The 11,782-nt window shown below is 50.9% G+C and overlaps 3 protein-coding genes and 1 pseudogene across 3 annotated transcripts; 2 read left to right on the top strand and 2 right to left on the bottom strand.

Moving 5' to 3' along the window:
- Nucleotides 1-247, top strand: part of LOC149274199 (histone H1 pseudogene) — a 666-nt pseudogene extending 419 nt beyond the window's left edge.
- A 474-nt stretch (nucleotides 248-721) lies between these two features.
- On the bottom strand, nucleotides 722-1,132 carry LOC149274198 (histone H3). The gene has a single exon (XM_089505728.1). It carries the CDS (start codon nucleotides 1,130-1,132, stop codon nucleotides 722-724), a length of 411 nt encoding a protein of 136 aa, XP_089361854.1.
- A 1,754-nt stretch (nucleotides 1,133-2,886) lies between these two features.
- Nucleotides 2,887-3,267, bottom strand: LOC149274197 (histone H2B 1.1-like). Its single transcript, XM_089505724.1, has one exon. The coding sequence runs from the start codon at nucleotides 3,265-3,267 to the stop codon at nucleotides 2,887-2,889; it is 381 nt and encodes a 126-aa protein (XP_089361850.1).
- Nucleotides 3,268-3,617: 350 nt separating this feature from the next.
- Nucleotides 3,618-4,010, top strand: LOC149274196 (histone H2A type 2-B). The gene has a single exon (XM_089505722.1). It carries the CDS (start codon nucleotides 3,618-3,620, stop codon nucleotides 4,008-4,010), a length of 393 nt encoding a protein of 130 aa, XP_089361848.1.
- The last annotated feature ends 7,772 nt before the right edge of the window (nucleotides 4,011-11,782 follow it).

Genomic DNA, 11,782 nt, shown 5'->3' with positions numbered 1-11,782 from the left:
GAAAGCCCCTGCAGGAGTGAAGAAAAGCCCGAAAAAGATCAAGAAACCGTCGGCCGCTGCCAAGAGTCCCAAGAAGCCAAAGATTGTTAAGGCAAAGAAAGCTGGCAAGAGCCCAGCTAAGAAGGTCGCAAAGCCCAAGGCAGTCAAAAGACCCGCAAAGCCCAAGGCAGTCAAAAGACCCGCAAAGCCCAAGGCAGCCAAAAGCCCCGCAAAGCCCAAGGCTAAAAAGGCAGCCCCCAGAAAGTGAGGAGGGGGCGTGGGTTTTGGAGCGCCTCTGGTGTGTGCTTTCCCACTTAGTTCTTCACAAAAGGTTCTTTTCAGAACCATCATATCCTCCGAAAAAGACAAAAAGCAGATAATCACCCGCCCGCGGCTATGTGGGCCTCCCGCTGAAAGCCTAGCCCCATACTTGTGCGTAGAATGACACATTCGGCCAGCGCTCTCGCTCGGAGCTCTGTCCGTAACAAAATAGAGATAAGGGGCGGGCTTAAAGATTGTGCTTTGCCGTTACTCGTTATGCCCAGCCGGGGACTCGGCCGCTCAACGGCTCCTTCGGTAGTGGGATAAGTGTGTGAGACGTTTCAAGCTTGGGCGCGAACAACAGGGTTAATTTCGTGCATGCGAAGGGAAACACAAGCTCGTTTGAGTGACAATGTGGTGGCTCTTAAAAGAGCCTTTGTGGGGGCTGTGGGGAGATCGCGTTCGCCCACACCGCGTTTACTTAGGCACGTTCACCTCTGATCCTGCGAGCCAGCTGAATGTCTTTTGGCATGATAGTAACCCGCTTAGCGTGAATAGCGCACAAGTTGGTGTCTTCGAAAAGCCCCACCAGGTAAGCCTCGCTGGCTTCCTGGAGAGCCATGACAGCAGAACTCTGGAAACGTAGATCGGTTTTGAAGTCTTGAGCAATCTCACGGACCAGCCGCTGGAAAGGCAGCTTCCGAATAAGCAACTCCGTAGACTTCTGGTAACGGCGGATTTCCCTTAGAGCTACGGTGCCCGGGCGGTACCGATGTGGCTTCTTCACGCCCCCGGTAGCTGGAGCGCTTTTCCTCGCAGCTTTGGTCGCCAGCTGCTTCCGCGGAGCCTTTCCTCCGGTGGATTTACGGGCTGTCTGTTTGGTGCGAGCCATGCTGATGCGTGCGGATACGATTCACCGACGGATACAACGTAAGTGTAACGATTCTGTGGCCAACTCAAGCCCTTTATAGAGTAGAGGTAAATGTGATTGGATACGCTTAATCACGCCCCTCTTTTTCATAGGCTAGGACGATGGTTTGAAAAAGCCAGCCTTTGATCAAGAGACTTCGGTGTGGAGAGTTATCTTTTTTTTTTTTTTTTAAATTAAATGCTCGAATCGGTCATTTATTCGTTAGCTGCGGTTCTTTTTTTATTTATTTCTTCTCCTCTCTTTTGTTCAGCCTCCTACCTAGTGAAACTGTGTACTGGCTGACCGTTAACAGCGATACGGCGACAGCTAAAAGCCCGCCTTTATCTTGGCCGCCGTTTGGCGTTTATTTACAGTGATAAGCTGCCACCTAGTGGTAAATGAGGGATCATCGAAAGCGATCTCCCGCGGGCAGGCTTTTGATATTCCTAAATAGCCAATCGGTGTCTGAGGCACACTTGTAAGCTTCTCCAGCCAACCAACGTGAAGCATATATGAAAAAAAGCAACGCCCCCTTGAGGCATTATGGTGCGGTTCCCCATCAGGTCCGTCCAGTACGCATAAAAGAAAGCTGGTCGGCTGTAGGCGAGTATTGTGCTGTAGCAATCGTGGAGAAAACTTTATCATGTCTGGCCGTGGCAAAGGAGGTAAGGGACTCGGGAAAGGTGGCGCAAAGAGGCACAGGAAGGTGCTTCGGGATAACATCCAGGGTATCACCAAGCCTGCTATCCGCCGTTTGGCTCGCAGAGGAGGCGTAAAGCGTATCTCTGGGCTGATCTATGAGGAGACTCGCGGTGTGCTCAAAGTGTTTTTGGAGAACGTGATTCGTGACGCAGTCACTTATACTGAGCATGCCAAGAGGAAAACCGTTACCGCTATGGACGTGGTGTATGCCTTGAAACGCCAAGGCCGTACTCTGTACGGTTTCGGAGGTTAAGCTTGTTAACTCGTCACTGGAACACCCAACGGCTCTTTTCAGAGCCACCCACACACTCTCTTAGGCTATGATCATGTTGTCCCCGAGTCGGCCCGCGTTTTTCTATGCACACCTTGAAATAACCAGCTTAATAGTGGCTGGGTCTGGCTATAGAGTGAGTTACTAGCAGGATCGGAGTGCTGGGAGTTGGGCCCGTTTGCAGAACATGTGCTGGGACCGGCAGCTAGTGTCCTCCAAAGGCTGGCTTGAGTGGGGGCCGGCCCGGGGTTAGTAGGTTCCGTCTGGTGTGTAGTTATCTTAATTCTGTATGTCCCAGTATGTGTGTGATTTTGATTATGCCTTTGTCGTCCCCTCATGTCTTATCCTGTCCGTGTGCCACTTGTCCTACCCACGACACTACCGCGTCATGGCTTAGTCAATAGCCCCACGATGTAGCTCAGCTTCGGCTAGCCGCAGTGGTAAAGCAGCCCCTTCTCTCTGCAACGCTGGTTCTGTCTGGCGGTGAAGGGGTTAATCTCTTGGGTCCCAGCAGGAGTAAAGGCCGTTGCCATCACAGGAGCCCCTTCACCTTGGGCTTCTCTTCCCAAGCAGTCTGGTCGATGGGCACGATAACCCCAGCTTACCTGGTGGAGTGAGGACCACATTTCAATGCTCACAAATGCTCTTCCCAGACCTAGCAGTCCGACAAAAGGGGCTACATCAGTTACATAGCTCTGAGACAGACCATGTGGGTGGCTCTCAAAAGAGCCTTTGTTTATAAAGTGAGAGAACAAGGAGAACTTTACTTGGCGCTGGTGTATTTGGTAACAGCCTTTGTGCCCTCTGACACAGCGTGCTTGGCCAGCTCTCCAGGAAGGAGGAGGCGTACAGCAGTCTGAATCTCCCGAGAAGTGATGGTGGAGCGCTTGTTGTAATGGGCTAGGCGTGAAGCTTCCCCGGCAATGCGCTCAAAGATGTCATTGACAAACGAGTTCATGATGCCCATGGCCTTCGAGGAAATGCCAGTGTCGGGATGCACCTGCTTCAGTACCTTGTAGACATAAATCGCGTAGCTTTCCTTTCTGCTCTTCTTGCGCTTCTTCCCATCTTTTTTCTGGGTCTTCGTAACAGCTTTCTTAGAGCCTTTCTTCGGAGCAGGCGCAGATTTCGCTGGATCAGGCATCGCGTCTGCTTTCGTTTCCGCACGCAATTCAAGAGAACGTGATGAACACTGAAATTACTGCGCCGGGCCCTTCCCTTTATAGGCACCGCATGCAAATAAGGCCGTTCTGCTGTCTCGCGTCCGATTCGATGAGGTTGTCACGTGAGAAGATGCGGCCGCCCATGAACCGCAGTGCCTACACCGATTGGTGTCTCAGACTCTTTCCACCCGATTGGCTGTTTTGGAAAGGAACCAATCAGTGACGAATAGTGTCACGGGGGGAAGCTACAAATAGCTGGGTAAGTGAGCGGCGTTTCTTTGTTACGTGCTTCTTAATCGCTTTACTGCGTGGTTGGTTGTTGAGCGAAAGCATGTCTGGCAGAGGAAAACAAGGTGGAAAGGTTCGCGCTAAGGCGAAGACACGTTCTTCCCGTGCTGGTCTGCAGTTCCCTGTCGGCCGTGTGCATAGGCTTCTTCGCAAGGGTAATTATGCCGAGAGAGTAGGCGCCGGCGCACCCGTGTATCTGGCAGCGGTGTTGGAGTATCTGACTGCTGAGATACTGGAGTTGGCTGGTAACGCTGCACGCGACAACAAAAAGACCCGTATCATTCCTCGCCACCTGCAGCTCGCCGTTCGTAACGACGAGGAGCTCAATAAGCTGCTCGGCGGGGTCACCATTGCTCAGGGAGGTGTTCTACCCAACATCCAGGCGGTACTCTTGCCCAAGAAGACAGAGAGCCACAAACCTGCCAAGAGCAAGTGAGTGCAGTAATCGGTAACCGCAGGGCAATTAGCCAACACCACCAAAGGCTCTTTTCAGAGCCACCCATAATCTCTGGAACAAGCTATATCTTCCCTTGCTATAAACTTGCTGCAAACGTCTTTAAAGGCAACTGCTTTCCATTGCAGATGTTCAGCCCGATGTTTAGTTGCTGAGCTTAACGGTGGCTAAACACCATTCATACAAGCTACATCATACACCCTACCCCCCCTGTCCGTTTCAGGGTTAAAATTCGAGGCAAAGCTGCCAGTATTTAAATGGATAAATACGGCTCTCAAGAAAGGTGGGTGGGCAAGTGCGACCACACGGTGGCAGCATTGCATAGGAAATTGTGGTTTACCGCAAATTAAAGTGGCAGAAGCCGGGGAATCCCTCAGCTGTGTGATGATCGTGTAGCTGGCAATGGTCTGGGGAGCGAATTAATGAATTTGAAACCCGTGAGTAGCTCCATTGTAGACATCTCCCTTGCCTCTGAAAGCTTAATTGCTAAGAAGGAATTAACCCTTCATATACCCCAAAGTAGTGATACGAAGTTCGGATCAGTAAAGTGAATCGGATCATTTCGAGTCGTTCATTGAAATGATCCGATTCATGATCCGAATCTTTTGCCCAGTCCCTCCCTGCAGTCAAACTAACGATTGGCCCCGCCCCTTTCATTAGGGTCAATGAACCCTCCTGCCTGCCTGCCTACTCTAGCGATGTCACTGAAGGCAGAGAATCGTTCAGAGATTCAAACCATTCAGAGAATATCACTGACACCACACTTATATAAATAAATACATTAATAATTTTCACTGCCCCCAGGATTTAGATTCCCCTTAGATTGTCCACCTTTAGATTGCTTTACCTCTAACTGCACCTTTAGTTAACTTTATTAAATTAACCCCTCAGTCCTCAGCATTAAATTAACCCTAAACATCCCATTAACCATTACTGCCCCTAAATACCCTCATTAACCATAACTGCCCCAGCGCGGCTATCGGACCCACGCCGGCTGTCCCGCGGTCCATCCCGGGGGAAGCGTCAACCTACTGCCGCTCGGCTCCCCTTCCCGTCCTACCTCATCCATGTATCACCTGCTCTACCCATGGAGTTCGGCTCTCGTAGCCCAGACACCCTCGCAGAGACTGGGGATCCCTTGTCACTGGAGCCGCTAGAGAGGTGGCGATCAGGCGGTGCGGCTATCGTACAAATGCCGGCTGTCCCGGGGAAACGTCGATTTGCTGCCGCTCGGGGTCCCTACGGATATTGCGGGGCTCGGTTGCCTAAGCGTGGCGCCGGACCGTCTGGGCAGGGAGGGAAGATGTGTACCTGATTTATGACCTTTTTATCACCTAACCTGTATATAAGCCTGTGTGTTTCCCCAATAAAGTCTGTTACTTCACTGGAACGTTAGTTTCGTCTAATGCTTCAGGGACCCGCTGGATTACTAATTGTCATTTTCAGGACAATTACGGCACTGTACTCAGCTACGCCTCGGCGGGCTGCGGTGCCGTGAAGCTAGGGTCACCGGACCAGCTCGTGAGCCCTGCTCCGCTAGTGTCGGTGTGACGGACCGACCAGGGACCTCAGGTTCTCCCTCTCCACCAAGAGCGACTTCTCCCTTCAGGACAATAATTCCCCGCAATCTGTAGGCAACCGGCACCACTAAGTCTTGGAGATAAAGAGCACACATTATCTTTATTAGATTATCTCTCAGACCTTAGTGTGCCGTGTGCAAACTTTTACAAAATAAGGCAATAATATACATTTTTATTAATAACACATTAAAGAGTTTCATGTCACTGGATAACATTAACTGAGGGGTAGGGTGACTCTAGGAACCATCACATTACTCCCCCCCTTTGTTTCCAGTGACAGACCCGGCTAGACCCCAACGGGTCGGCTTAGGGCTGTTTCTTTGGTTAGGTGGCTAACTCCGATAGCAACGCGCAAGCATAGTCCTGGAGGCCATCGAGGAGTCGATCTATCATCCTTTGGAACGTCGCCGGAGCGTTCTTCAACCCAAACTGCATTACCCTAAATTGGTATAGTCCCAATGGGGTGATGAAGGCCGATCTCTCTTACCACGAGAGATGTGGTGTAACAAATCATCTACTCGGGGCATGGGGTACGTGTCAGTCACAGTCCGGTCATTGAGCCTGCGGTAGTCTACACAGAACCGGGTCGTCCCATCTCTCTTAGGCACTAGGACTACCGGAAAAGCCAAGGGGCTCTCGGACGGCTCAATCACTCTCAGATCGAGCATCTCCCTAATCTCCATTAACATCCCTTCTCGGACAGACTCAGGAACTCGGTACGCCGCTTGGCGTAACGGGGTCTGCCCTGGAGTCTCCACGCGGTGGTGCATCCGGGGAGGGCAGAGAGTAAGCCGCCTCTCTGGTCTAACAGCTGGTGAACTCGGGCCTTCTGGAATTCCCCTAACTGCACCGCTAACTATATCGTGCCAAGTTCCCTCGTCCCCGACGTTACCTGGGGCAACGGTAATCCCTCAGGGTCATCTATCGCCGGGGTGCAAATAACTGCTACTTCCTCGGGACGCTCCTGGTAGGCTTTCAACATGTTCACACGGAAGGTTCGCTGGATCCTTCTGTCTGCACATTTAGCTACCATGTAGGTGGTGTTGCACAGTTGCTTCACCACCCGATACGATCCCTGCCACACCACCTGCAGCTTATCCTGACGGGATCGTTTCAGCGCTAGGACCTTCTGCCCTACTTCAAAGGCGCGGCTCCGGGGCGGTCCGGTCGTACCACCGTTTCTGCCAACCTTGCGCCACTTGAAGGTTTTCCTGGACCATGTCCAACACATACTCTACTATGGTCGGCCCTTCGGTCCCTGCCAGTGCTCTCTAAGCAAATCTAGGGGGGTAACGGGTGGCATAGTCCACGAGAGTGAGGATAAATTTCCCTTGTTACTCCCGGTAGCATAGGAGATAGCTCCGTCTATCCGAATAGGGCAGGGAAGATTTAAACCCCCAGAACCTCCCTTTTACCCACAGTTCTTTCCTGCCCTATCCGTGTAGGTACATCCCCCATTTGTTGTTTTCAGAGCTCGTGGCAGAGCTCTCCTGTCCAGCGCTGCAGTCCCGCTTTGGGTAGCGGGCAAGCGTTTCTCGGCCATTTTAGCCCTCTCCGGTCCGGTCCTCGGTAGGATCCTGTTTACCGGAGCAGGGAAAGGCTCCTTCACTCAGGGTCCTCGGTAGGACTCTAGCCTACTTACCTTTAGCAGCCCTTGGGCGGGCTAACTGGAAGCAGAACGCCGGGACTCTGCTTCAGTCTGCCGACGATTTCAGACAGGAAGCGTCTGATCTTTGCGGTGGCGTGCTTCCGGTTTCATCTCAGTCTGCCAGGAGGCATCTGAGGTCAGGAAGGGGGCAGATCTGTAAGCAGCTCTCAGGTCAGAGAAGGTTTTTTGGCGGTTTTCTGGACCTTTTTCCCTTGGTTTGGTAAGGTTTTTTATTAGCTTGTACTGCTTTTAGTTTGTAGTTTTCTTCTGATGAAGAGTCCTGGCTTCCTGAGATTTTCTGTTCTGGTGTTTTCTGCCTCTTAACCCAAGTAGGTTATGAGTCTATGGGAATTTGTCTGCGTTTGTTTTTTCTTTTTGTTTTAACCTTCTCCTATCCTTTATTATCAGGATGTCACTAGATAAGCCAGACCTCCCTGAAGAATCACCAGCACCTAGGAAGGCTGCATCCAAGACGAAACATTTTGCCTGTAAAAACTGCAAGGCTACAATGTCTGACGCCTCTAGGAAATTTTGCTCATCCTGCCTCAAAGCCAGAGAGGAGTCCATTTCAGAATTCAAGGAATGGATGAAGGCTGAGCTTCAGTCCACGTTTCAGCAGATTAAAACCTCTGTTATGTTTTCTTTACCTCAGCCTAGACCCTCGGCCTGGGTTCCGGCCCTCTGGTCAGGATCCTTACACTTCAGATTCTGAAAAGGAATGGCAGATGTAAGATCCCAAATCCCTAGAGGATGGGGAACTATCGGAAGAATCCTTCTTCATTCCAGCAGAAGAAGTAAACAAGCTGGTTACTGCCGTAAGGGCTGTTCTGGATCTGGAAGAAGAGCAGCCAAAAGACAAACCAGGGCTCCTTTAAGAAACCTAAGGTTTTTCCTATTCATGAAACCTTAAAATCCATAATCACTGACAGGGCTGGCCCAAGGCAAAATGCCGCCTAGGGCGAATTTTAAAATGCCGCCCCCCCCCTCCCCTTATCTACCCTTCCTCTCTCTCCGTCCCTGCCCCCCCCCCCCCCATTATCTACCCTTCCTCTCCCTCCCTCCCTCCCTCCCACTCGGCTCCATTGTCGGGCCGGCCCTGATCACTGACCAGTGGAAGGCTCCGGAAAGAAGGCTCTTTTAGAACTACCTCTAAAAGGGTGTCCAGACTCTTTCCTTTTCCAGACGATTTATCTGAGCTCTGTTCATTCAACTCCCAAAGTTGATGCTCCAGTGGCATCGGATCCCATGGATAGGAAGGCAGAAGGGGCAGCTAAGAGATCTTTTGAAGCCTCAGCAGCTATCTTTAGGCAAGGCATTGCAGCAGCCTCAGTAGCTAGGACTATGCGCTTATGGCTTCAACAAATTGAAGATGATATCCTAAGTGGTGCAGGAGAAGAGGATATCCTCCGTGGCATCTCAGATGTGAAGAGCGCTGCTGATTTTTTTATGTGACACATTTGTGCGGGATTCCCTTTTCTGGCAAAGATCTGTTTGGGAAAGAGCTGGAAACTTTATTGGAAAAGGCTACTGGGGATAAGTACTTCTTGCCTAAACGTAAACCCTTACCTCGTTTTCGTCCAAATGGTTCGTTCAGGTCCTCCAGAGGTCAAGATTCCGACCCCAGGCTCGGTTTCGTGGTAGGGGCAGACCCTTCCCATCTAAACATGAAGATGGAGCCGCTAAGAGACCTTGACGCCAGGAGTTGTGCGGTAGGGGGCAGGCTGAGAATTTTTTTTCCACCCTTGGGCTCTTGTTTGTCCAGACCTTTGGACCCTGGGGATCATTTCCAGAGGGTACGGTCTGGAGCTTGTCAGCACTCCCCCAGAGCGTTTTATGATGTCTACACCTCCCGCGGATCCTTCCAGGAGAAAGGCGCTTTTGGATCTGGTGCAGGATTTTGTCAAGAAACAAGTACTTATCCCAGTGCCTGCTGCCCAAAGAGGAAGAGGTGTTTACTCCCACATCTTCGTGGTTCCCAAACCATCAGGAGACTTCAGGCTTATCATAGACCTCAAGTTTCTAAATCAATTAGTGAGTTCCAGGAAGTTCAGGATGGAATCTATCAAATCCACCGTGGAACTTCTTTCCGAAGGGGATTTCCTGGCTACTCTCGATCTTCAATACGCCTATCTCCATGTTCCCAACAAGCAAGATTCTCAGAGGTTCCTTCGGGTGGCCATTCCGTCTACATCAGGGATTCGTCATTTCCAGTTCCAGACCCTTCCTTTCGGTCTCGCTTCAGCACCGAGTAGTAGTTTTACGAAACTACTATCAGGGGTCGTGGCTTTCCTCAGGAAATAATCAAGGTAGTCCCATACCTAGACGACTGGCTTCTATCAGCTGAGTCTCAACAGATTCACAGGACTGTTTCCATGCTTCAGGATTTGGGATGGATTGTCAATTTTCGAAAATCCCACCTGCTTCCCACCAGAATAATTCCCTGCCTGGGGTTTATCCTGGACACTACGTGTCAAAAGATTTTTCTGCCGGAGAACAAAATTCAGAACATTATCAGCCTTACCAGCTTGATTCTTTCCAGATGTCTTTCCAGTCTACGGCTTCTCATGTGACTTCTTGGACTGATGGTTTCTACAAGGCCTGCCGTGGCATGGGCGCTTCTGCATATCCGTCCTCTACAATGTCTTATCCTGAAGTCATGGAATCGATCCGTTCCGGCACTTTCAAGGAAGGTCTCTCTTCCTCCCAGCGTCCGTTCTTCCCTCAGATGGTGGCTTCAGGCGAAAAGGCTGGGTTCAGGTCTGGTCTGGACCGAGCCCTCTTGGACAGTCGTTTCCACGGACGCCAGTTTATCCGGTTGGGGAGCTACGATGGACAAAGAATTCCGTCAAGGTTTTTGGTCCAACCACGAGCGCCATCTTCAAATCAATATGCTGGAACTTCGGGTAGTTTGGAAAGCTCTCCTCTCATGGCAGTCCAGGCTACGAGGGAAAGCGGTAAGAATTCTGTCGGACAATCGCACGGTAGTGGCTTTCCTGAACAAACAAGGTGGCACGAGAAGTCTTCAGTTAGGAAGTCTTCGTCAGAAGATCGGGAAGTGGGGCAAATTTCATCTTTCTCACCTTTCGGCCGTCTTCATCCATGGAAAGGAGAACGTCACTGCAGATTTCCTAAGCAGAACTTCTGTTCTTCAAGGAGAGTGGAGCCTGAGCTATGCAACATTTCATCAGATCACGAAGATCTGGGGAGTTCCAGAGATCGACCTCATGGCTACTACAGCCAACAAGAAACTCCCTCTGTTTTATTCTCTGTCAGCAGCAGGCCATCCCTTAGCTCTGGATGCCTTTTCTCAGGTTTGGGCCTTCGATCTGGGTTATATCTTTCCCCCTCTTCCTCTCATCGCCTGGGACAGATGTCGGGTGATTCTGATAGCTCCCGACTGGCCCAAAAGGATTTGGTACCCGGAGTTGATTCGTCTGTCCATAGAGAGCCCTCTAAGGTTGGAGATCAAACCAGACCTGCTCCAGCAGCGGCCTGTCCTCCACCCAAATCCCGCCTGTTTCAGTCTTTCAGTTTGGCTCCTGAAAGGGAGACTTTAATTCAGGCAGGTCTGTGAAGAACCATGTCTCATCTTCACTGTTATTATTAGACTTGTGCATTCGTCTTCGGGCGAACATGGAAACGAACACGAAGAGTGCGTTTTCGTGTTCGTTCCGAAGACACGCCGAAGAGAAGACGGCGGCGGTAAAACGTAGGCGAAGACGAAGACACACGCCACGAAGATCTTCGTGATTGTCTTCGTCTTCGTCTACCATTCCCCCCCCCCTCTTCCAACTTACCTTGGCTTCGCGGCATCGCGGCAGTTCCCGGAAGTGGAAATCCGCAGGTTTGCCGTCACGGGTTACAGGGCAGTGCGAATGAGCCTATTGGTCGCCTACAGGGACCTCCTCTGGCATCAACCAATTGGACTTTATTGGTCGCTCGTACGGACATTTAATTAATTGAACAAGGAGGGAGACCAGTGGGATGTGCCGGGTAAGTTGCAGCATTGAGGTTTTAAAACCCCAATGCTGCAACTTACCCTGCCGATGCCACTGATCTCCCTCCCTGTTCAATTAGTTAAATGTCCGTATGAGCGACTTTATTGGTCGCTCGTACGGACATTGAACCCGGCACATACTAACTAATTGAATAGGGAGGGAGACCAGTGGCGTCGGCAGGGTAAATTGCAGCATTGGGGTTTTAAAACCCCAATGCTGCAACTTACCCTGCCGATGCCACTGATCTCCCTCCCTGTTCAATTAGTTAAATGTCCGTACGAGCGACTTTATTGTTCACTCGTACGGACATTTAATTAATAGAACAAGGAGGGAGACCAGTGGGATGTGCCGGGTAAGTTACAGCACCAGGAGCCTAAAAGTCTGTACAGACTTTTAAAATCCCAATGCTGCAACTTACCCGGCACATCCCACTGGTCTCCCTGTTCTATCAGTTAATAAATGATAGAACAGGGAGACCAGCGGGATCTGCCGGACAATTACGGCACCAGGAGTTTAACAGTCTGTACG

This window comes from Sceloporus occidentalis, unplaced genomic scaffold, assembly GCF_023333645.1.
Source record: "Sceloporus occidentalis isolate IW3139 unplaced genomic scaffold, rSceOcc1.0.p SCAF_344, whole genome shotgun sequence".
Taxonomy (NCBI): Eukaryota; Metazoa; Chordata; class Lepidosauria; order Squamata; family Phrynosomatidae; genus Sceloporus; species Sceloporus occidentalis.
This window is presented reverse-complemented; position numbering and strand designations above follow the sequence as displayed.

What these genes read in the sequence shown, in the direction of transcription:
- LOC149274196 (XM_089505722.1), top strand. Translation starts at nt 3,618, where the DNA reads ATGTCTGGCAGAGGAAAACAAGGTGGAAAGGTTCGCGCTAAGGCGAAG.
- LOC149274197 (XM_089505724.1), bottom strand. Translation starts at nt 3,267, where the DNA reads ATGCCTGATCCAGCGAAATCTGCGCCTGCTCCGAAGAAAGGCTCTAAG.
- LOC149274198 (XM_089505728.1), bottom strand. Translation starts at nt 1,132, where the DNA reads ATGGCTCGCACCAAACAGACAGCCCGTAAATCCACCGGAGGAAAGGCT.